The sequence below is a fragment of the Melanostigma gelatinosum genome (genome assembly GCF_949748355.1).
Source record: "Melanostigma gelatinosum genome assembly, chromosome: 17".
NCBI classification, from domain to species: domain Eukaryota; kingdom Metazoa; phylum Chordata; class Actinopteri; order Perciformes; family Zoarcidae; genus Melanostigma; species Melanostigma gelatinosum.
The window spans coordinates 18,812,875-18,838,228 of record NC_136650.1 but is presented as its reverse complement, the minus strand read 5'-3'; the positions used below and the strand labels follow the sequence as shown (position 1 = coordinate 18,838,228).

General features: G+C 42.3%; 1 protein-coding gene across 3 annotated transcripts in view; it reads right to left on the bottom strand.

The window, feature by feature from the left end:
- Positions 1 to 5,434: 5,434 nt before the first annotated feature.
- Positions 5,435 to 25,354, bottom strand: part of LOC306791773 (adenylate cyclase type 2-like) — a gene marked incomplete at its 5' end in the record, with an annotated part of 41,837 nt that continues 21,917 nt past the window's right edge. Inside the window, 18 exons of one of the 3 annotated variants that reach the window (XM_079288645.1) lie at positions 5,435 to 6,244; positions 6,336 to 6,460; positions 6,551 to 6,665; positions 8,072 to 8,179; positions 8,310 to 8,456; positions 9,478 to 9,636; positions 12,391 to 12,475; positions 13,209 to 13,393; positions 13,789 to 13,917; positions 14,326 to 14,466; positions 15,637 to 15,733; positions 16,383 to 16,480; positions 16,812 to 16,881; positions 18,925 to 19,005; positions 19,119 to 19,159; positions 19,246 to 19,422; positions 23,628 to 23,760; positions 24,770 to 24,928. In XM_079288645.1, coding sequence (XP_079144771.1) covers positions 6,092 to 6,244; positions 6,336 to 6,460; positions 6,551 to 6,665; positions 8,072 to 8,179; positions 8,310 to 8,456; positions 9,478 to 9,636; positions 12,391 to 12,475; positions 13,209 to 13,393; positions 13,789 to 13,917; positions 14,326 to 14,466; positions 15,637 to 15,733; positions 16,383 to 16,480; positions 16,812 to 16,881; positions 18,925 to 19,005; positions 19,119 to 19,159; positions 19,246 to 19,422; positions 23,628 to 23,760; positions 24,770 to 24,928 — 2,203 coding nt within the window. In that variant the 3' untranslated portion in view covers positions 5,435 to 6,091. The remainder of the gene's footprint in view (positions 6,245 to 6,335; positions 6,461 to 6,550; positions 6,666 to 8,071; positions 8,180 to 8,309; positions 8,457 to 9,477; positions 9,637 to 12,390; positions 12,476 to 13,208; positions 13,394 to 13,788; positions 13,918 to 14,325; positions 14,467 to 15,636; positions 15,734 to 16,382; positions 16,481 to 16,811; positions 16,882 to 18,924; positions 19,006 to 19,118; positions 19,160 to 19,245; positions 19,423 to 23,627; positions 23,761 to 24,769; positions 24,929 to 25,354) is intronic. The other 2 variants (XM_079288644.1, XM_079288646.1) reach the window with 2 other exon arrangements.

Genomic DNA, 25,354 nt, shown 5'->3' with positions numbered 1-25,354 from the left:
TCCGCAGGCTGTGATATGAGACTGCACCGAGACGATAGAAGACACTTTAAGAAGACGACTAGACACAAACAAGGCGGTAATGACCACACTTTAGTTGCTATTTTGGTTCCTAAGCATCTCATTTATACTCTCTTAGCTTGCTGATGAGCTCAAACTTGAGTTGAACGAATCTGACAAGTGTGTTTCGCAGAGCCTCGGCAAGATATTTGAGTTGTCTCGAACCGATTTGGAATTGTGGGAAATAGTCTCGATATTTCTGCTTATTTAGTTTGTAAAGAAATCGTGGATCCTTCAGTGATCCAAACTCTGTCCTGGGTTTGATTTATTTGACCCCCTGTCACTACTGCCGCATCTAAAAAAAATAAAATAATGTTGATCACAGCTGAAGTCCATTGTGAATCAACGTGAAACAAAAAAAAGGCTTCTTAGCACAAATGATAGGCTTGTTATATTAATTAATACTCGTATTTATAATGATTAATCATTCAAATATGACATATTTAGATCCATGTATGATGAAGACGTGAATCCTTTCTTTTGAGTGGACACACCATTGACTCAGTGGTGATATAGTATGGGGGATGCATTAATGTTCCCCACATGATAACATATACTGAAAATGATTGCATTGCTTTCATAATTGTATTACAGTTTTATTTTTTCCATTTATTAGACATTGACATAGGTGAGCATCTCAAGGTGCAAATATATAAAGAAATATAAAGTAAACTAAAAAACTAAAAACATCCAATGCAGACAGATCACAAAAAAAGAGCATCATAGTGTGTTGAAGCATAAATTGGACAGATTACCTTGAGAGGTATGAGTTCAGAGTCCCAGGTCAGGTAGGCTATTCCCTTACTTTGTTATGGGCGCCAGGTTTTTGTGCAATCTCCTAATGGAGCTGTCGAGAGAGCATCTCATTTTCTCCCCCTTGATGTTCGGCATCACATCTGTGATTCACTGATTATGAGACGGATGGGTTACATCCTTCCATTTAAATAAAATTAGGTGTCAAGCTAATATAGGAAAAGCAATTACATTGGAGTCATCTGGAGCTGAGAATATACCAAAAATAGCAATCGTAAGAGAGGGTGTAATATTACAGCCATGAGGCTTAGAAATTATGTCAAGAAAGCACGACCAGAAAGGGAGAAGCTATGGGTAATTAACACCAGATGGTAGATGCTGTTGGGGTCTGTTTGCACATCAGGCTTAGGTTTGGAGAGTATATTTACAGTATGTGTATTTTGTCACATTTTAAGTGACGTTTTAAACTCATGAATTACAGTTCAGTAATGACGTCGGGGAACATTGCCTTATAGCACTGACCACCTACACACACTTGGCACGCAAGCACTCTACTCAGCTAACACCTTCTCCTGGTGTTTCCTGACGCCTGTTAATGAAAACAGAAAATTGGCAATATGGCTTTTGGAGTGTTTTGTACATGGAAATGTCAGTTTGTTACAGGCGGCAAACTGCCAATGGGAAAAAAGGATCTGATTGTACAGAAGTCTATGAGAAAATGACTCTACTTCTTTTAATTCCCTCAGTAAACATTGTAAACATGAGTTTATGGTCTCAATCTCTAGCTTCAATACAGCAAGATGTTCATTCAGTAAGTTATAGTCCAGTTAGAGTCAAATAGACAACAAAGAAAAGCTTTAGGGCGGGGCTACCTTGTGATTGACAGGTCGCTACCACGGTTTTGTCCGGTTTGGCAGTCGTCTGTGTTTTTGTCTAACAACTTTGACTCTTTCTCAGTCCGTTTCAGTTTATGTAAGACAATTGTAATATTTTGGTTGCCTAAAAATGTCTCATTCAATGTTCGGTTGTAAAAAACTAAGATGGCGACGGCCAAAATGCCAAAATCGGGGCTTCAAAATAACATTAGTTGATACAATTAACACATGAAATGATGAAGGCACTTTAAAATGACAAGTTAGTACAACATGTAAACCATATTTTCGATTTTTAATTGTTTTCCTCTTACTTAAGATTTCATCAAACATTTTTTTTTGGTACAAAATTGACCAAAAAAAATTGTGTTTATCCAGCACACATGAACATTCACCATGACAAACGTATATATGACATCTAAGTTTCATAACATTTGTCTGTGGCTCCGTTTCGTTTCATCTCAACAGAGGAATTATTCATGTGGAGAGAAACTGTCTCACAGTGAGTTTCTGGGTCACTGAAAGAGACGGTGGTGAACAAAGCCGCCACACACACACACACACACACACACACACACACACACACACACACACACACACACACACACACACACACACACACACACACACACAGACGCTGCCGAGCTTGTAATTACAGTGGGTTGAGAGGCTGGTTTTCTGTTCCGGAATTCACACTTGAATGTGAATCAAAAATAATTTGTTGTTTAAACTATTCAGAGGATGATGGCGGTGTGTTATTTTTCTTTTTTGGTTCCGTTTCCACTTATTCTTATGCAAATAGAAACCCAGCAGTGACTCTGCCACAGCCAGCAGCAGGTACTGTCTGTTCTGTGGATAGTTAGTCTGACCTGCAGTCAGAGGCTGCCAGTGTTGCTCACAATGAGGCACCCTGGGTATTATTGAGCAACATGTGTACATCCGTTTTTTACTCATATAACAATATGGTGGTGAAGCTAATAGTTTTAATTTGTTGGGGCAATTTTCACTCCAGCCAATGTTGTACCCTCTTGGCAATAAAGAGGAAATGAAGGGTACGTGGAGTAATAATCATGTTCCCTACTCAGCACAAGTACGTCTGCTTCAACTGTGCTGATTATGGCTTCATAAAATCTTGTTTTACAACGCCGGTATCCAAAATGATACCATAGAAGTGCATCAGAACAGTAGCAAGGTCAGTGAATTCATGGAATATCTCACCTGAAGCTGATCAGTATACCACCCCCCTCCCTCTTAGTCAAAAATTGCCCAGTGAGTGAATTTCAGCATTCTTTTTTTCATTTATATTTTGGGGCAAAAATGTGTCAATGAATCATCACGGCAGAACTTGAAAACGCCTTTCCAACAAAGTGTACTTTTAATGACATCGTCCATGCATTCACACGTGGTAAGAGGAGAAGGTTTGGATGCAGTGGCCGTTTAACTGTATCAGCACATTTACTGTTTTTTAACTGCACGTTTAGTAGACTATAGCGAGTCCCACCCCAGCACTTCATTCACTACTCTGTGACGTTACGGACCTCAGGATGAACATTAAAATGCGTTTCGTTTAAAGAGCTGAATCGCAATCTTGTGATAGAAGAAACAAAGGCTTTTTAATGTTTGCAAAGTAGGGTGCCTTGGCATTTTTTATGCTAAGTACAAGTTAAACCTTTCTCCTCCCCCCCCCCCCCCCCCCCTTAATTTAACTATTTTGAATAGTTATTGCATCTCTCTCTGCCTTGTCGTCCTGCTGGACCCCAGGAGGAGTCCAGAGCTGTACCGGTGCTCTCTTCTTAAGGATACGGCCGTCATCGTGATCCCGGCCTGTATCAGTACGCACGCCTGGCTTGCATAAACGCTGACATTTTCAGGAAAAGTGGGATCAACTGGAATGTGGAAGAAGGATTCGGATCAGTGGCCGTGACTTGAAAGTATCACAGCATGAGATGGAAGTGTTTGTTCTCACTGAGAAGAGAATCAACCAGTGTTGTAGTTCAGTTGATGGGTCCACATCATTTCAACCATTGTTTAATCAGAAGGTATTGATGATATACTGCTGTATTGTATCCTGGTAATAAGCAGGAAATAAACGATACTTTCAGTGAAACGTAATCCGTCAAAGGAATAATTCTGAAAATACGAAGACGTAACATTTTCCAGGAACGTTATGCTACATTTTCTGTTTTGAGGCTGAAATCGCTCCATCAGTGTGAGCGTAATTTAAAGTTCAGATGGTGCAGACAGACTATAAATCCAAAAATGTCTTCCAGTTATTACATTTCGATATTGCACATGATATCAAAGTATTCAGTATTCAGATTGCTGCCTTCAGTACAATGGTTGCTTGTATTAAGAGACTGAATGTTCTCGGTGACAGGAATAATCTGTGGCTTCTTGATTTCTCTTTTGCGCATATACGTAGCTCACATAAACTAGAAGTTACAAAGGATTGCTTCACCCAAGCCCACAATCATTCACATGCATATACTATACCACTACACATTGCATTTTTTGGACTCCCCTCGGCTTTCGGTTCTTTCTAACCCTTGCTTTATGCAAATGCAGTTCTTTCTCTGCATCACTAACCTCTTTGATTTTCAAGTTGTTGGATTATTTTTGTCTATTAATCCTGAACCGACTGAGACCAACCTCCTACATAATAGGAGCACAGACGTCTCTCATTTGCTTCTGGCTTTGTACTCTGGCAGAAATAGACCATTAATTCTTAAAAAAGATACCGTATTTGAATCTGTTTGGTGTTAGAACTGCAGTGTTTATTTCGGAGGATTTGGAGCTAATACACAAGGTGTTGTTTTCAAAAGGAGGAAAAAAATTGCTTCGTAAAATGTAAATGTTGTCGCATAAATTGGCATGTGGTCACAAAAGCCTAAAAAAGAACAATGGTTTCACACCTCAATCAGCAGTCAGCCTCAGCGATTTCTGCGTCGTCCTGCAGTGAATGTAGCTCATTGCATCACAGTAGGCTTCACATGGACAGCCTTTACTCCATGTATCAGCCAAACAAACCATTTCATACTTCATATTTACCAAGAAAAAACATATGTATTCGATACACTCTGACAGTAATCATGCAACAAATTACAAAATGCCAACAAACAGTGACATTTGGTGTTTGTAAGCCAGAGGGTCTATTGGTGAATGTGATAATTACACAGATCACTGCAGGTCATGTTTTATTTAAAAGGAATAGTTTGACATTTTGAGAAATTGTCTTAATGGCGGAGAGTTATCTGTCCACTAAATATGAAGCTGCAGCCAGCAGTACATTAGCTTAGTTTAGCACAAAGACAGGAAATGGGGGGGGGGGGGAGTGTTAGCCTAGCTCTGTCAGTTGCACAAAATCTGCTTACCAGCACCTATAACACTCATTGATAACATATATATAATATGTACATATATATAATATATATTGCGTTAATGTTCAATCCGTGTAAATCCCGATTTCCATCTTTGTGCTAAGCTAGCTCTAGCATGTCAGATGAATACAATAAATACAGCTGCCAAAAGAAAACCTGTATTGTCTCTAAGCACTCAACGGCACTCGCATTGTGAGCACATCCTGTGAATGTTTGTGAAACAAACGCACAAAGACAGAGCACGTCTGTTAATATACAAATGTTTAATGAATACCAAAAGGATAGCAGTGGACATTTACACACATTGCTGTTTGTTTGGTTCCAGATGGATGATAGAAAAAAACAAAAAACGCTATTTTCTTCTCGAATCTGGAGTCCAGCGACTCTTCAGTGGGACACCAACGCAGCTCTGAAGCTCTAAATACAGTTCACAGGTTTTTGGCAAACTACCCACCACACCGCCGATTTGTTGGCATCAACTGCTCTATATGACAAGAAGCTATTGTAACATCCATTTGGTAATAAATGGAACAAACCGGTTCACAGTGCCAACCAGGCAGAGATATATATCATATATTATATTTTATATATATGATATATATCTATAAAAACACGGCTCAGTTTGCTCAAGTATAAGGCTTTGAAGCACTGCAAAAACACTGGCGTGGGTAATTAGCTCCGCACCGCTACTACTGTACAGGACCTTGAGAGCTGCGCTAATTTAATTTGGCAAACCTCTCTTCAGTCAGGCACTCCTTTAGGCAGTGATGAGGCTCCCCGGAGCAAAGTCCTTGTCACACTTGAGATGTGGAAACCATCGTGGCGGTGCACCTCGGCTCTACATCGTGTTGCTGAGGACAAAACTGGTTCTCGACAATCGTCTGTGCGTTGTACTGCAGCGCTGCTTGCTGGTAATGGGTTTTTTAGTTGCGGAGCATGACAAATCACTTCTACGGCCACGTTGTGTGTGTATGTGTGTGTGTGTGTGTGATTGTGTTCTCGAGTCTCGTTTGTGCGGTTATTGTGGCGTCTTCAAGGCATCACGGTCCCTTGTGACAGAGATCGAGTCATCTCCGTGTGAACAAAGTAGGTCTTCAGCTCTCCTTTGCCCTTCACGTTAATGATGCCGCGACATGAACACATGTAGCCCAGTGTAGACAAGATACCACTCATCTCCTCTGTTACCTGTATGGAGAGAGAGAAAGAAGCATGACGAGATTAGGAAGTTCTTAACCACCCGAGATGACATGCAGCTGTACTTTGTGAGACATCCCACCTGTATTTTTCCCAGCACCCCGGTGGTCTCCATCCTACTGGCCACGTTCACACTGTTTCCCCAGATGTCATACTGAGGTTTCTGGGCCCCGATTACTCCTGCTATCACCGGCCCATGGTTTATCCCTAACAAAACAAATTACCAACGGCATCAACATCAACAGGAGGAATACAAACACATTTATGCTAATTTATGCTAATAAGAAATGTTCTCACCAATTCTGAGTCTGAAGTCGTTGAAGGAGTGTTTGTTGATGACATCCAACTTCCCCACAAGAGCAAAGGCAAACTCCACCATGGTGCCGATGTGCATGTACTGTCTGTCATGTTCCTGAGGGAAATGCAGAGAGGGGGGGAGAAAATAAGTTAAAGGTGCTAACTGTACCATGTCTGGACCTCAACGTGTCGTTGTCAAATTAACAGAAATGTCTTGCGAACACTGTAAATACAAATGTGTCAAATTACTGATCTCTTTGGTAAGTAGCTGTGTCATGAGCGGGATAATGTCCAGCGAGCCGGTCATTGCTGCAAAATGAACCCCTTCCGGGTGATTTAAGACCCCTTTGCCATCCCTTAATTAAAAGAGCATGTTAGTAAAAGCCCTAATTGCTACTACATTATCAAACGTCAGCGGCTCTGTCGTATTTATTTATTAATTTGGATTTGATCATGTTTACACCACAGCAACACCAGCCGAACGTGTCACCTGTATTATCAGTAATGTTCCCTAAAACCTTTACTCTTAAAAAAGAGAAACATAGTTTTCAGAAATATGAAAAATAAGGCAAAAATCGAACCCGTGTTGCTATTCCAAGTATGTCTTTACCTGATACAGCATTAACGAGCTAGCTAGCTGTAGCGAATAAATCTGTCCTGTGACAGTGGTCATTTCAGCCGAACTAAATGCGCGGAATGAGAAGCCTGCTCCATGTGTGCAACTCAAATTACCACAAAGATGACAACTCTAAGACTCAAGAGTTGTAAATCTGCCACTGCTTTGTGCCAGAATGGAAAGCTTGACGGACACAGCAACAGAAACTAAGAAGCGGGGATTTTAACGAACGGTCAATGAAACAGATTCCCTTCAATCGAGATCTGTTTTTTAAAAACAGCGTGTTGGCACCTTTCTGAGTGCACGGCGATCTCGTTCCAGGGACGACACTGATGTATTCAAATGAATGTACTGATGAATCACTGATGCTTGAATGTTGATGTGTAACACATTTCAAGGGGGAAACCCACACACAGTGGCAAAATGTATTTGGACAGCAATTCATCCTTTGATGCTTGATGCAATGCATCCTGTTTTGTGACGATAAATGAACAATTTTCTTTTTATATGAGCTCAAGCTGCCAAAATTTAATATTAACAATAGACGATGGTGACTTCATTCTTTATAGCTCGATGGGGCAAACGTTACCGTTACCAAGCGTGCCGCGCGTGAGGCTTGTTTACTAACGAGACCTGTTGAAGTTAGCTTGTAGACGTTAGCTAGCCAGTGCATTTCATGATTTATATGATATTACATTCTTGCATAACTGGAGAGTGCAAATTAAAAATAAAATTCTACATTATTTGTACAAAACATATCTCATGAACATGCACTCACAGCACGGGTTGAGACGCCAAAGCGTGCACATGCTACATCCTGCAAAACCACTGCTGCTGAGGTCATGTGAAGCATGTGCACGTGTGTGACAATGTGTGTGTGGGTGTGTGTGTGTGTAAAAGCGTGCCTGTGCGCACTCTGGTCCTGGCGTCACATTGAGTCCAGTTGCAGCCATGTAGGTGCTGCCAATGGTCTTTATCTTCTCCACTCCGCTGAACTTAGGTTTGGACAGCAGCTGAAGGACACATGAAGAGTACAGGACATAACATGAAACGCACAGGAAGAGGAAATGAGCGCAATCAGCCAGTGTGGCTGCCTTTGAAAAAAACAAAAACAGGATCATCAGTGTAAGAGGAAGAGTTTACCTCATCAAAGTCTGCTATGATCTCGTTGAGAAGACGGAGGCACTCCAGTCCTTCCTTATTGACATCAGACTCGGTGTAAAACTCTTTGAAGTCTGGGATGGAGGCGAACATCATGCACACCGACTCGTATGACTGATGATAAAGGTCCTGATGACGAGCGAGAAGAAGATAACAGCTAGATGTGTTGTATCGATCGAGCACCGGTGTATGAAAGTTAAAAGTGAACAGTGTGTGGTTTCAATGAGTCCCAACCACAGAAAGAAGAATAAAATTAAACTTGAATCATCTCGGGAGACACTGGGTCACCGCTAGCAGCAAAACAGCATGAATCACAGGAAAGGCAGAAGTAAGAACAGAGTAAAAGAGAGTACCGAGTACAGCAACAATGTACAGCACTGGCGCGAGTTAAGGAGAAATATAGGAATTTAAGTGCGTTAGGCAGGAAGGCTACATCAATCACAGCATTAACGCAGGGACAGAATGCAACAGCAGCAGAGCATGAAGAGTGAAACAAAGAAAACCTCAAGAAAATATGTTTATTAAATTATACTGCCAAAGTAAATAATGCGTACAACATGTAGGAGTTGAGAGAACAAAACACGTGAATCAATAGCACACACTGATAATGTAGATGTGTTCTCTTCCGTTTCCCCCTATTTCAGTCCTTGTGCTCAGCTAACCGGCTTCTGGACATAGTTGATGACTTTGAGACTTCAGAAAAAGGGTTCAGAGACTTTGTTTACTGCATTCTGATGCCTTTTAAATGATTAAAAAAAATAACAAAATAATGAGTACACTGCAATAGCATTTTAATGTGAAATACTTTTTATTTAACATTGATCTTAATTTACTTTCAGTTCTGCAGGAAAGAATACAGAATAATTCACCCATTTGTCATGAATCTCTGGCGTGAATCATTCATCAGTTTTCATTCAGTTTTTCTTTCAATTTTCAGAGTCGTAAGCGGAAAAAAAGGTGTGAAAATGTGTCATAAATTGAGAGATATGGGAGGATTGTGACCGGTAGGATTGGCAAGTGTGCAACAGGCTACAGCGACATTTTTTTAGATTCCCATCTTTTCCCAAAACAAACTGTTCCTTTAACTTAAAGACAGAAATAAAACATGAATGATGAGTACAACAGCTGTCTCCTGTTTTTGTGAATTCACCTCATTTTTCCAGTTGCGTCCCAGGAAGTGTTCGGCGACGTGGGCAGGCAAAACGTTCTCCAGCAGAACCCGGTTGAGGTTCTCCATGGTTTCGATCTCCTCACACTCCCTCTTGAACTTGTCCCTCCACAGGAAGTCCAACCTACAGTAATATTCATTCTGTTACAGGAGGACACAGAGTAAAGAGACACCTGTGTCATTCACACCCAGCACTCTGCTCCAAAGCCACAGAAGAAACCAAGACGGAGAACAGAAACTGAAAAGCTGTTATCTTGAACTGATGTTTATTTTGGACTGGAGGTGCGGTTCTCCTCCAGCAACAGAAGTGATACGAGAGCGTTTTCTAAAGATAAACTGCCTGAATTATGCTCTGATAATTTCCCACGAAATGCAAAATATATGCGATTTCAAGGAAAACCTAACCAACTGAAACCAAAGTGCTTGCTTGGTATTCATGGGAAATTTATGTCTCGATAAAGATGACGGTGAAACACTGAGAAACTGAAAGGACTGTTTTGCATAAAAGGTAGCCACCACTTCTTTTTTTAATGTTTGGCTGATTCATGCTTGAGGGAGTTTTCTATCTGTCGAGATCAAAGCATCCGAGGAGTGTGCGTTTGTCAGATGGGGTCTCCCGAACACACCGTCATTATGACGGTATATATATCTGAAAGCTCCAGGCTAGTTTGTGTATGGATGTGTGTGGGAGCCCCTCTCACTCTGTCAGATATATTCCATGTATGTAGTTAGCAGTCTGGATGATGCGTGTGTGCGCTGAATACTTCTCCCTTGAGATGAAAGTGGTGCCAATTTAGAAGGCTCCAACGCATGGAGGCTCGGGCTGCTCTGTGCCGAGGTCTTGTGCTATAGCGTCGATAGCCTGAGGCTGAAATACAAATACAGATCGGGTAGGACCATTTGTGTATGTTTGTACAGTTTGAACACGTCAGTATACCTCCCGGGCTTGAGAAAGTAGGCCGTTTAGAAACCAGCTAACAAGCCTGTAAATGAGCTTTGCTCCATCGCGCATCTGTTTTTGAGGGATGAATTACAGATGCATCTGTTCTCCTGACCTGCTTTCTCCTCCCTCTGACTAAACTGCTAGAAAATGAGCTCATTAGGGTTGACGATGAAACATTTTTGCAAGGCTAATTTGTTACTAGCAGGACAAAAGCACTTTGAATGGATGCAGCCAGGCCTTGTGCCCTCATATCCAGGAACCAATTTACGCACTTCTGCGTCGAGGGCAGCGGATGACGCCAATTCTGACACTTTCTGACCTGTTTCCAGAATTATTTAGAGGGTCATTGATAAGGCATTTTATTGAACTAATTTATACCCAAACAGCATTAGGAAGGACAAAACCAATTAACCCTGAAAGACCTTGATAAGAGCGCAGCCCGGAATAAGATAACAGCAGCAGAGAGTTTACCAAAGCAAAGTTGTGTTGTAAAATGAATACTCTCCCTCCCTTCTGCTGACTGTGACCCAGAACGGGAACAACACATGGAACTGTTTGGACTCAGGGGAGCCCCAGTTTTGGGTACAGAAGCTCTGGGGAGAGTCTTTCTGCCCAGAAAATCAGTTTTGGGGTCAGAGATGATGGATGGTAACCCCCCCCCAAAAAAAAACCTGCTCACCAAATCTGTGTCAGCTGAGTTTAGCTCTTACATGAAGCGAGGACGGTGGACACAGAGGAGATGGAGGCAGGAGGCCGGCTGCTCCAACGCCACGAAAATATCCATCAGAACAAGTATTTTGGTCTTTTTGAGCATTTTGAGCCAAATCCTTCAACCCAGGTCCACTTGCAGTGAAGATCATTTAGATTCCTCTGGTAGAAAGTTTCTCCTCATGCAGAAATGTTTATTAATAACATGCTGTGACAGCGGTGGTTGGCCTAATAAGACAGATACAACTGCAGTAGATATCTGGACTGTAGATATCTACTAATGCTAACCAACTAGCCCCGGCCCGTCCTCTCTTGTAATACCTCGTGTTCTATGAAAGGCAACAAAAGCCAAATTCCATTTAATTGTCAAGTGAATTTTAAGCAGACTTTTTACCTGAAAAGAAATGAAAATAAGGGCATTTGCATCGACTGGTTTGAAGCGAATCCATTGGGCTACAGCGTAGTTCGTAGTAATCCGCCTGCAAACTGAGTAGAAACAGTAGAAAGTTGCGAACCGGAAACAAAACAAGTTGCCTTGGCTTTCAACCCATGTACGTAGAAATGGAGAGGAGTCTTCAGGAATTTGTGTCAATTGGATCAAGTTTTTGTTGTTCTTTCATGTCAGCACATTATGAAAGTATCCGAGAAGACGGCAACAGGGGAAACGGCTGATCAGTCACATGTTCGCTAAGTCGGAACTTAGTGGGCAATGGTGTTTGGGGCGTCTCCCTCCCACAGCTGCAGAGTGCCGACCCCGGCCGACCCCGGCCGTGGGGAGGAGAGCATGAAGATACAATTTGTTTTGAGTTTAATACAATCGACAAACTCTACGACACACAGATGGCCAACCTGAAGTACCGGACAGGAAATGCAATGAGTTTGAGCTTGACACTGACCGCTATCATTCACCAAAATGCATCCACATAACAAGACAACCGCCATTTTCTGCGGCTCATTTTGAAGAATTGCAGGTAGTAATGGAGCCGTGAGATGAAGAGCTGCAGGCTGCAGAGTGAGGTAACGAACTGCGTTCACTGTTGCTGTTTGCAGCTTTAAATCAGATCACGTTGCTCACAGAATGGTGAAAAGGGACAATTATTGTTAAACCTCTTTATTAAAAAGACAATAGTTCATTTTGCTGCCCCCCAGTATTCTGGGACCTGTAGTATTAAACCGCGTTTGCTGTTACAACCAGTGAAAAGGACGAACATCTCAAGGATTGCCACTTTAAGAAGAATACTGACCTGCCTGGCTAGTACCAGTAGGGTGATGAAGAAGATGAAAAGCGACACAGAGCCCATCGTCTTCAGATCCTTCAGAACTCCAGGTCTGCACAGAGAGAGAGAGGGAGAGAATAGAATGATGTATCTGCATTTACTGGTGTACATTAGAGGATGAACTTAGTGAGACAGCATAATGCAATGCCAGCTAGTCTTCCGTAAGTGTAAATTGATGCTCGTCACGACACTAAATTGATTTATTAGGCTGTCCTGGTCTTTGCTTTTTATTTAACACTGCCTAACAAGTCTATTTATATGCCCCAGTGCTTTGGCAACAGCAGAACACTCTTCATGTTGGTAAAGCCAAGGTGAGAAAGAGAAACAAAATCGAGTTGGAAAAGTATTTCTTCCCCATCTTTCTTGCTGCTCTGAAAACCTTTTTGCATAATGCGATTTCTTCAGCAGTGAGACTCCAGCTGTCAGTCAAATGTATCAATTCAGCTCCATGAAGGCAGTTTTTACCAATGCTAGACTGGAAACTTCCATATATCCTGCAGGATATATAATGCTGAATCAACGTCTGAAGAGACGTGAACGCACATCTGCATTTGTAAAACAGCCGATAGGAACGCCCTTCTCATTGTTATGGAATTTTTGTTTGATGATGCCAAAAATATACTGCCTACCCCGCTTTAGGTGGGCCTAAAAAATGTTTCATTGTTACCAAGATTAGACAGGAGTGTGTTTGTGTGTGTGTGTGTGTGTGTGTGTGTGTGTGTGTGTGTGTGTGTGTGTGTGTGTGTGTGTGTGTGTGTGTGTGTGTGTGTACAGCTTGCAGGTACCTATCGAGTGATTCGGTGGTGTACAGCGCTTTGCTAAATCCATCCAGCAGAGAGGCGTGTGTTTGGAGGATGATGATGTTGTAGATCACGACCGCAACCAGCATAACCACCATCTTCAGCTCATAGTTGATCCTCAGGAACACTGAGCACGACACCAGTCCCAGTATACAGCAGTAGATGAAGTACTGGGGAGGGGGGGAGGGAGAGAATGAGAGAGAGAGAGAGAGAGAGCGAGAGAGAGAGAGAGAGAGAGAGGTGGTGACCAGAACGTTTTCTGCAGAGGTGAAGCAACCGATAACACTGATGTCTATGTAAGAATTGTTTGTGTGCGTTCAGTAAATATGCTGCTCTAACAGTGGTGAGTCAACCAACACATGTTATTACATAATAATAATGATAACAATAACTCATTTATATAGCGCCTTTAAAAACAAAAGGGCTTTGACAGACAAAACAAAGGCAATAAAACAACAGTGAGCCCCAACCAAAGCAACACAAATTAGGGTTCAATTTAAACCCTGATAAAACAGTACAACAAGTATAAAATAAATAAAACATGACATCTCCCTATAGAACTTACTGGAAGGTAAAACTTGTTTTCTGCTGTGTTTTCTTCCAGGTAGTCCAGCAGGCTGTCATTGGTTAGATTCACCGGGGGAGTAGTTGTCAGGACGTCCGCAATGGATCCTCCAGGGTCCTCCACGAAGAACTAACAAACAAAACAAAAAGGGTGGATCACTGAACTGGCACAGCAGCAGAACTGATCTACGTTACGTTTGCATTTTAAAGCCTAAAAACTGTTTGATTATGTTTTGATTGTGTGCAGAGATAATCAGAGCTGCATGTAGCGGAGTGCAGTAACACTTCCTATAAATGAAGTCTCTACCTAGTATAAGGTGTCATATACGTCATTTTATCCTTTCAACCTTCACAGGTTGAGCTGTGGAAATGAATTGTACTGTGTTATGTAAGTATGGACGCCATCGAAAGTGTTATATTTGGTGTCGTAACTACAAACGAGCATTGAATTTAACCGTGCAGTGACCCCGGCTGTTCCACAATCACCCAACACAACAGCAATGGACCGACGGCATCCACAACGTCTTAACCTTCTCACCATGTTGAAGACGGCCATCACGAGTATGAGAGCAGTGGTCGTCATGGTGAGGACCAATCGCAGCCAGGGATTATTGGTGACGATGATGCGGGAGGACGTGGGGAACCAGGGTAGAGAGCAGAAGGACCCTTTCCTTCCCTGCTGAGGTTACAAGGAATCAAAGGGAAGGATGAGAGCGGGAAGAAAGAGGGCGAGGCGGTGGATGGACCCAACGCACAACTCTATACAAATCAAAGTGACACCTCTTATTCTTTCCTCTTTGGACTGTGTGGTCTCTCATGTGACTCAAATGAATATACAGATAGTGGTTGGGTGGAAATCAATTAATTAGAAGTGACCAACTTACTGGGTGATAATACTCTCTTGAGAAGAAAGAGAGGAAAATAGGCTCTTACGGGACTTATTGATTGTCCATAAAACACTTGTGACAGGAAGCTGCTGCAGCAGCTTAATAACAACCATCCCTCCACTTGAGCTGGATAACAAACAACAGCAGTGACTTGATGGATGAACTATTGTATGAAGGAGAATAGAGAGCAGATCGGCTCATGTAAACCTCGCATAGAATGGCTGCAGCTGCAGTGCTCCAACAGCTTAATGCTGTTGGAAACGTCTGGTCAGCAAAACACTGAAAGATAGCTCGTACTTTATAGAGAGCATGTCATCATTGAGTTGTGTTGTGTTTTAGAAGACTCAGTTACAACTTTATTTCTTGGAGTTCTTGGTTCTTGGAGTAGAAATGTGGTGCGTTGACTCTCGTTCACAGTGTTTTGTTAAAATGTGCAATAGATGCTGTTTCTAGTTTGTCGATCAAATGTCATACATTTGAGATGTTTTTATTATTTGGTCTTTCTTCCTTTCTGGCAGCTCCATGCACCGATACCGTAACACCACGAATAGACAAGCATCAAAATCCAAGTTGCAGCTGGTTTGAATGGGTTTTTGCAAACGATGGCTCGCTTGACCAGGATACCAGACCATCATGACCGAATGTCACGATCGGCAATCCACTCGACCAGTGGTGCCAACAGCTGCAATCCTGTACACACTGAGCATATAGCCAGCAAAGGCATAAAGCATTCATGCTGAACTTAATTATGTCCACCACTTATAATAGTTTATACACCTTGTTATAAAGTTGTCATACATGATAATAAACATTTACAAACAGTTTTATGAAGCCTGATGTCTTATGAATGTGCTTACCATAAAATATAGACATGTGACCTTTTTATATAAAGTGTTACCAGCACATTCATTCATTTAAATTCATGGTCTCAAGTGTATGTGTAAGTGTTGCAAGATGAATACATGCAAACCCACCAGAATGTGATCAGCAAAGCAGAGGAGAAGGATCAAAGCCAACAGCAGGAATGCCAGGCCAAAGGAGATCCCCAGCACAGCAGTTCTGCAACACACACACACACACACACACACACACACACACACACACACACACACACACACACACACACACACACACACACACACACACACACACACACACACACACACACACACACACACACACACATTATCCGAAACCCTCTTGGCCCTCTGCAGTACCATCCAGCGCTATGAATGTATTGAAGGCTCTAATGTATTCTACATCACATTTTCTACGGAGGAACACGGCGCGGCTGATTTAAGGGCCCCTGCCATAAAACAGACCGATGCCACGTCCACATGTGCGGAGCGATGCTGCGACACACAGAGAGATGAATTAGACAATCAATAGCCTCTCAGATGCTGAATTACACCTTTGGCTCCCAGAGACTGTAAAATAGCATGACCGTGACTTTCTCTCCTCACCCTTAAAGAGATGTCACACTTTGATTCCCTCGTCTAAAATCACGACCAGACACGGTGCCCTTTCATCTCGATCGGTTTTTTAAACATTCTGCCTCTTGCTCCCCTGCCTCCTTTCATTTCAGCGAGGTCCCCTGTTGATGAGACAATTACTCCCCCCCCCCCCCCTCCCCCGCTGCCACAGCTGGAGTTTGCTGACGCCACGGGGACTGTGCTGTGTAAAATCCCGTGAAGGGGTGCAGACTTACTTGGGCAAGACGAGGACCTGCACTATGAATATACAGCTGAATATGAGGCAGGCGCAGGTGACGTAATACTTGAAGGCTGGTAATGTTGTGGATCTGTACTGTTGAGAGACGGCAAACAAATATGTAATTGGGTACAACGTTGTACAGGAAGTGTAAAATAACAGCAGTAAATCATGCTAAAGCAAAGCTAGAATCAACAGGAGCATGCACAATATAAAAACATCGCAGATTTACATGTGGAATGAAGTAAAAGCGATAAATATAATACGAGAATAGGAATTTGAAGTTGTAGTATAGATTATATAGTGGACAATCTGTGTCCTATATGGTTGTTCACTCTCCATAATGACTTCTTGACAACCACACAATTCCATAGATTTTTCCCCCCAGTGAACAATGCTGGCAGGTGTTTTGTATGCATTCGCATACCTCTTTCTCCAGAGCTTTGTTGTGAAAGAACAATGAGATCCTCTGGATGTCCTCAGACTTCAGCCACTGTCTGGAGAGACAATGGAAACAGACCGATTCAGACAGTATGGGGACCAGGCTCCGGGTTGTTATGTGGTAGCTGACAATATGCTTCATGGCACTGTAATGAGCCAAATACTACGGTATGAATTGAGTATTTCTTACGTTATTTCAATTTTAAATCAGCTACAATTCACTCTTTTTAGTGAATTAAACCAGAAAGCATTTTTTTGTTCCGTGAATACAACATATATGGTAATATAACTATTGCAATTATTTTGGGGTAAATAACATGAGAGACACTGCGCACTCGGTAAAATGAATTAAGAAAGAAATAACAATCGTTTGAAATAACTTTTACAAACTCATTTTGTTGATAAGCTGTTGATAAGATATACTTTTGCTTGGTGCTCAAACGTAGTCAAAGTCGATGGACAGCTGATGACGAAGACGCCGGTCATTTTATCCGCCCAGAGAACTGTTTTTGTTGCTGATGTTTACATTTCTTCTTGATGCAAATTCAAAAAAATAGACAGTTTTTTTTTTTAACCTATTTTGTTTTCTGTCTTGTTTTTCCTTGTGCTGCAAATGGGTTACAGCTGCATTCCTTGTGCCTCCCCGTGTTGCATAATGACAATAAAGTATCACTGATTTGTACCCAAAGGGAAATTTTGCTTGGGCAATAGCGCTGCTGCAATCAGCTGAAAATATCACACAGCCAACGAGACAGTACAGTGGTACAGCTGAGACGCAGTCGAAAATATATGTGAAAATATTGCACATGCCCTGGGAGATAAAACTATAAATACATAGCGTTATGGAAAAGCAGCAGATATTCAGTTCACTATAGTTCCTACACTTCAACTTTTAATGACTAAATCTTTAAAAAAGATACAAGCAGGCAGAGTCTGTTGAAATACTTGCCTGATACCAGACAGAGTTGTCAACTTGTTTCACTCTGTTTCCACTCGGAGTGGGCGGATTCAGAGGCCAGCTAAATACAGCAAACGGAGGCTGGGTTCATGAACCAAGGAGCTGCCTCTGGATGGACAAGTTCTGGCTTCATACACCTTCTTCAAATGCTCCCAGTGGGAGGTTTTATTTTTCGGTAACAACCCACTTTTCACACGGTTAAGTTTACATAATTTTCATGTGCAATATAACTTTTTATTACTTTTCAATGTCATTGACAATATTACTCTCAGAATAATATCATGCAGTTTAATTTCAATTGTAGTTTCTAGTCGGCAGAGGTGTCAGTATTACTTCTCATACTCTTTATATTTGTACTCTTTTGTTCATATATGTTTATCTTTGTATTCCATTGTTTTTTTTCTCAATCTTCTGCTGTAATCTTGACCGAATTTTGGCATAAGAATTCCATTCTGGATTAATAAAGTTCTATCTCATCTTTTATTTTTGTAGCTTTGCTATTAAGGGATCTTTGCCAGCTCCCTCCTTCTTGGCACCATTCCAAATCACAGTTCTTTTAGTTATAATGGTGTGTTTTTATGAGCAGCCTTGCAAAGGTAAATACAGCGTGGGTCACTTCTGGGGCCTCGACACTGATCTCCTCAGCAACAAGTGATGCTGACAAACCAAGATAATCATCTTCAGACCCTCACCCTCAAACTAATATTTAAAAAAATGGGTTTTAGGCAAACAGCAGCTGAGACACTTTCACTTTGAACAACATTATGTTATTTCTTTGATTGACTGAGGTTTTTTATTTGGTCAAGTGAGTTCAACAAGAGGTGTTTCAGTATCACCATATCCTTATACAACGGTTACTATCTTTTTCTTTTCTGCATTTTCCAATGGAAGCCAGCAACACGTGCCAATTTCAGTAACACAGTCTTGTCAAAATAGACTTCGGTCTTCACAGGAAACTACTATGCTAGTTGAGACCAGCCTGTTCAGTATATTACCAACAGTACCACAATCAGAGAACTCCTGAAGATGCTTCACCTGAGTGTACACGCTGACTTGATGCTGCTACTACTTAGCACTGGGAGGATCTTTATCTGAAGCGTCTGTGATTGCTCAAGAGTGATGCAGCAGACGTGATGCTTACTTCTGCGAGTTGATGCCGTCGATGGTGCGAATCATTCGCTCATTGAGTTCCTCCTCAAACCTCCTCCTTTGAGATTTGGACCTGGGATCGAACGAAGGGGAGGACAGGTTCAAACATGGAGACAAGAGTAATTAAAACGTGTTCACGTATATATGTGGGGAAATGTTATGACGACAGAGTGAGTCCAAGCTCACCTTTCTCGTCTCTGGAAGTGGTACTGCCCCATTGGAACGTCCTGAAACAGGAATCAGACCTTTGAATGACTGATATCTGCTTCTGTGTGTGTGTGTGCTCTTGAGAGACAGAGAGCGCTGCACTTACAGTTGTGTTGATCTTGCCATTGTCTGTGGTCATGCTCTCTCGATGGTGGAGGTTGGCGAAGGGTTTGGCCGCGCCCCAGGACTCCAGGTATCGGGTCATTCGGACAGACGCCCTCATCTTGCCACCGTCCAGAGAGGGACGAGAGCGCACACCCAACAGAGGGCTGTGCCTCTCAGTCTGGGAGAAACCAAACAGGAATAGAGAAAGACACAGGTGATCGGTGACATTAGGGACTTTGTTGTGAGTTGACTGACCCACCAGAGTGAGACCATGTGACATTTGCTGAAATAGTGGTCACTGTAGTCACAATTGACGATCATTAGATTGTTATTATTAAAGCGCTGAATCCACGAGGAGATGCACACGGCACGTATTATAGATACATGTGGAAGTATGCTCCAAGCTCACAGTGGGTGGCTCCCACCGTCGCCATCTTGGAAGCCTCCGGGCATATCCAAAACAGGGCAAAGAGGTGGATTGTCGGTGGAGCTGAGGAGGCCCGTGTGACGCAGCAGAGGAAACGACTGGCGGAGAGCGACCAGTGAGAGCATCCATGTAACGAGTGAGCTATATTGAAAAATTCCCCCCTTACAATTGATATGATCTATAGAGACCGGACGTGTTTTTAAGGCTGTAAACATGTTTATTTCTGCTGTACAGTTGGGTATTTTAACATGGGGGTCTGTGGGGATTGACTCAGTTTTGGAGCCAGCCTCAAATGGCCAATCAGAGCAGACTGGGCGATTTAAAGAGGGCGTGTTAAGGAGACATACAGGTATATTAATCAATACCATGCAAACAGTCCTCATTGTGATTCATGTAGGTGAACTGAGGTGCATCAAACTGAATTAAGGAGAGCAATGTCAGTTAAACTTTGTTGACTGCAATGTACTATCTCCCGAAAAGTATAGTTTCCCAAAAAAGTCAATCTCAGCAGCTTTAAAAAACACGAGAACAGTTTTGTAAAATATAATCCATTATTTTACTTGGACCAAAAGTTATTAACACACAGAGAGACACATTTAGAGCACATACACCTGGTAATACAAAACTCACTACAAACACAACTTGCACAAACCGCCATTTCTGACCAAGCTGATCTTCAAAGTTTATATAAACAAATGAGTATTGCAGCAGCAGTCGATGATAAAGTAGAAAGAAGTACAGCAGGTGCTTTGGGAACAGTGGTTAATGTGACAGCTCTCGACCTGTCTGTCCGTGTTTTGAGCTCCATAAAACTGTTTAAGAGAACGAGGCAGCTTGCCTTTTATTCTGGTCCGTACCGTATGCTGAGTGCTTCTCTGTGACAAACACCAGACCACTTTGCTGCTGACAGAAACGCTTCCCGGCAAAAAGCCATAGGGCAGTGAAAGTGAGCATTTATGCCAAAATGGAGTAGCATCTAGGAGGATTAGTCAGATAATGCTCCTTGTTCCATTAATCCAGAGACATGACTGGCCTGAACATGGCACATAAGGCTATTATATGAAGAAAAAACCCATAACGGTGGCTTTCATTTACCGCGGGTGTGCTGAACCGCTCTGACAGTGACAATCAATGACAATGACAGTGGAGATGACACCTCCTGTGATCCATAGCACCCACAGCCCTTTTTCCAATATCTGATATTGTGAAGCTTTCTCCGTTACAGTGAACAAAAGACAGAGAGTAGCGTCTTGTCACAATTCTGGAGACCTTCTATGAAGTAATAATGGTGTGCTGTAAGAAGGTAGGTAAGGCCTAAAACTGCTGGTTTACTTAATTACTGGGCTATCAAAAAGGCAGCTAATAAGATGCAGCTTGTTGACTGCTGGAAACACGTCTTCTCCAAAAATTAAACCAACAACAACTCAGCAGAGGAGATCTTGGAAACATGTTGCGCACTGAAAAAACATGTCCAAACATGTTTGTTGGACAGAAGATGTCACACATATAGATGGATGGTAATCACAACAGTGTCAAACCAAACATGCTTGATTATGTACTTCTATGAAGGCCATGGTGCACTTTTATGTTTCAGTTCAATGGATACCTGATACTCCTGCTTTCACACTGACATTACAATATTTAGTTTCAGAGTTGGAGATCTGCTCTCTGCGTGGGGATCGCTGGTCAAGCTCTCTGGAGAGGAATCAGAAGATGGGAACGGAGAAGACAAAAAAAGGAGCAGCTTTGGAGGAATCGATGCTGAAAAGAAGCCGCGGCTTTTTGTGTCAGTGGTGGCATTTTCAAAAGATGCACTAAAAAGCATAAAGGCCTAAATTCTTCAGAAAGGAGGTGCCACTCAGAACCCTGAGGTCTGTGGAAGCCAACAGATAGTGAACACAGGACGCCCGAAGGAGAGAAAATCAAGGCCTTAGTGCAGATATTTAAGGGGGCGGGTGCATCTTCGCCAAGTTATGAAGGGATTAGAAAGGCAGAGGACTGTCGAGCACTGTTTTTTTCCTCTGCCAAACCCAAACACATTGAGCACAGACTGGATGCCAGCAACATATTCTATATGGAGATGTTCTCAGCAGAACGTTCACAGAAGAGGCAAATCTCTTGAATGTCCTTAACTAACCCTGTGTTTCCCGGTTCGCCAGGAGGGGCTGCACAACGCCTCAAGCGGTGAAAAGAGTCACTTCACGTCAAACCAAAACCTCTCAATAGAGCGCCTGACTGAACACCTGCAGAGATGTTGTTCATTCGATAACATCCCTTCATCATTTCACCGTGCACCCGTATTATTTGCCTACACTTGACTTTGTCACATTGTTTAACTGCTTACTGTGCACTTGAGAAGGATGAGAAGGCGGCGTGGGAATGTTAAAGCAGCAGTGTTGTTGTCTGTGATGCTGAAAGTATAATCTCGTGTTTTTGCATTCTAGCTCATTTGATCTACTATAAATGACATTAAAACCAAAGTCATGTCTCAAAACCCACATATTATAAGGAGCTGACTACTGTATATGAATATTCCAACTGGATCATACATGACTATATATGTCAGATGATGTCGAGTGAATATCTTTGCCGCCGTGTGGAAAACATCAACTTTTTATGAACTGAAAAATATCCTTGCTTTCAGCTTTGACCCCATTGGGATTTTATAATCTTGGCCAAGGAGGTTATGTCTTCAGACATGCACGGGCCAAGGGGAAATCCATAACATTGTGGAGCAGATCCGAATCACAGGGCGGATACACACATTATTCTTCAAGGAAACAGCCTTTGAGGAGGTCTGCGCTCTCTGAGTGCCCTGAAGTTCAACCGTTGGAGACATTTCTCAATCTATAAAGCTTCACAAACTGTTTAATGTACTTAGGAACTATTTTCTTTCAACCACAGTTCCTACATGAAACTGCTCACAACAAGGTCTGTGTATTATTTTGAGTAACCGGGTCATGAGCGAGTTGCAAAATCTCATTATATTCGAGAGGATATCTACGACACTCGGCAACTCACAGCAAAACAATCTAGATGGATAAATAGCGCTACAGGCAGGAGGATTTGATTTTAGGGAGTGAACTGTCGCTTTAAGGTACAGTATTTGCACACTACAGTGTTTTAAGGTCATAAAAGGAGATGATTTGCAAAGGGAGGTCATGCGTTTTGGAAGTCTGCACTCCCCTCCAAGTGGTTGACCTGGTGGCTTGTTTTGTCTTTCTGAGATATTTTAGTCTGGAACAAAGTGGCACACCGACCGACAGACTGACCAACCAACATTGCCATTAACAGACAAACACCGCTAACATGGCGAAACACGGAGGAACCCAAGTTATAGGATTTCTATTTAGCCTGTAAGGGATAATCGGTCATATCCTCTGCTCTTTCTTGTGTTAAAGCCAATGTGGAAGTTCCTGCATTCTGTCTATTAGCCAGCAGGGGGCGACTCCTTTGGTTGCAAAAAGAAGTACAATTGTATGGAAGTCTATGAGGTAATAACGCTATTTATTACATCAGTAAACATTGTAAACATGAGCTTCTGGTCTTGATCTCTAGTTTCAAGTCTTCTTCAATACAGCCTGATGTTCATTTAGTATTTATTATGGTCTATTTAGTGTAAAATAGACCATAAAGCAGGGTATGCTTTAGGGCATGGCTATCCATCCTTATGATTGGCAGGTTGCTACAGCTACCAGAGCTATATATGGCGTCTCTACATTAGTCCTCTGAAGTCCAAATATGGTCACTTCCTTTCACTGGTTGCAAAAAACCAAGATGGCGACGGCCAAAAACCAAGATGGCGACGGTCAAAATGACAAACTCAAAGCTTCAAAACCCGAGCCACAAACCAACTTGTGACGTCACGACGACTATGTCCACTTACGGTAACCTCTTCAATGGTGCCTTCTGAATTCATGTGAATGTTTAAGACCATGTAGGTGATGGTGTCTGACCTTGGGGTTGATGACCAGGTAGGTGACCACTCCGTGTTCTTTCAGGTAGGAGTCTCGGCTCTGTCCTTCTCCATGCTCCACCTTATATGAGCCCTTCAAATGCTCCAACGTCACAGAAGAGATGTGGACCCTTCTGAAGTCGAGACAAGGAGAGATAAGAGGAGAGACGATGAGAGAGGCTGAGAGCTTGTGCCATTTAACAGCTCTCTCAAACATATTATTTACTTTCCGGCTTCACAAGAAGCTGCAATCCTGCCTTTTCGGCTTTGTTTGTTGCCCTTGCAAACAGAGAGGGATGGAGAAGTGTTTTCATATTTTTCAGATACCTTTTAGCAGTTCGTAAGAGCAGACACAACCATTAGCAGCCCAGTGAAACAATGTGGTGGCACCAGAGAGAGCTTATTTTCTCAGTAGCTTACACATAACCACCAGCCAATTTTCCCGTGCTTGTTACAGTGCTAGGAGGCAGACCTGATGCCCACATAACAAAGGTAGAGCTGACTGGTCTAATGAAGTGGCTGTGATTGACTAAAATGTTTACAACAGGGCAGAATTAGAGCAGACATAGATCACGTGTTCCATGTCAGTCGGTAAACGTGCATTTCCTGATGTAAAGCAAGTTAATATAAATATGTTCATGTGATCGTTGGTTGTGCCCGTTCTTGGTGCTGGTGTGTCTTCATATTTGGATTTGAGGGGGTGGTTTACTGGGGTTCAGCCAACATCAATTTTAGAAAACTGATACTGATATAAACACGCCTGGCTGAACTTTGATATTTCAGAATGATTCATCTGATAGCAAAAAAGCAAGTACCTTATTCTTTTAAGGGGGAAAAAGCCTCCAAAACAGCCTCCTTGAGACACTAGTGCGCCACTGAAACTAAAGATGATGACACTATGACGCTGGTGGCCACTGGGACTAGCTCACTCAGACTTAAGGCCACATGGAACCGCAGCGGAGCAGATGGGAAATTGTGTGACTTGCGAAGTGCAACTCAACATTCATCACCGAGAGAGCAGGACGTGTTAGTCAAATCCCAAAGCAAAGACAAATACTCGCAACCCAACCTCACAATAATTATAAGGATTTTAAAAGCAGCAGATTAATTGTAAAATGATCTGAATAATTGGTTCTATCTTACCCGGGCACACCTCCTGCCTCCATATGATTGGCTAGCGTTACGTCATGTGACCACACGTCATATTGCCACTTGCGGAGGCCAATCACACCGCACAGGACGTTCCCAGAATGAACACCAACACGCATGTTGATTTCGACTCCAGTGGCATCTCGGACCTTCCTGTGGAGAGTACAGAGCAGAATTAATCTTTAGAGGAGTGGTTTGCTGCCTATGTTTTTTGGTAAAATGTGCTCATTGGCTTTCTTTCCAAGAGTGAGATGAAAAGATTCTTATCAATCGCAAAGTTGAGTACAGAGCTGGGGTTGGGACGTGGTTAGCCTAGCTTAGCATAAAGGCTAACCTAGCCTGGATCTGTCTGAAGTTCAAAAGCACACCTCTAAAGCTCAAATGTATTGAATCAGCTTAAAGCCCTTCGATGTATCTCATTTACACAAAGAGAGGAGTCGGTAGGGCTGTACCGAACAGTTAAAAGCTTCATTTATAACGTTGACACTTGAAGACTGAATCAATGTTTTTCTTCTGTGCATGTCTATTCATTCTGTTTAAACCCATGTTTCTGCACAGTTACAGATTAAGATTAGGCTA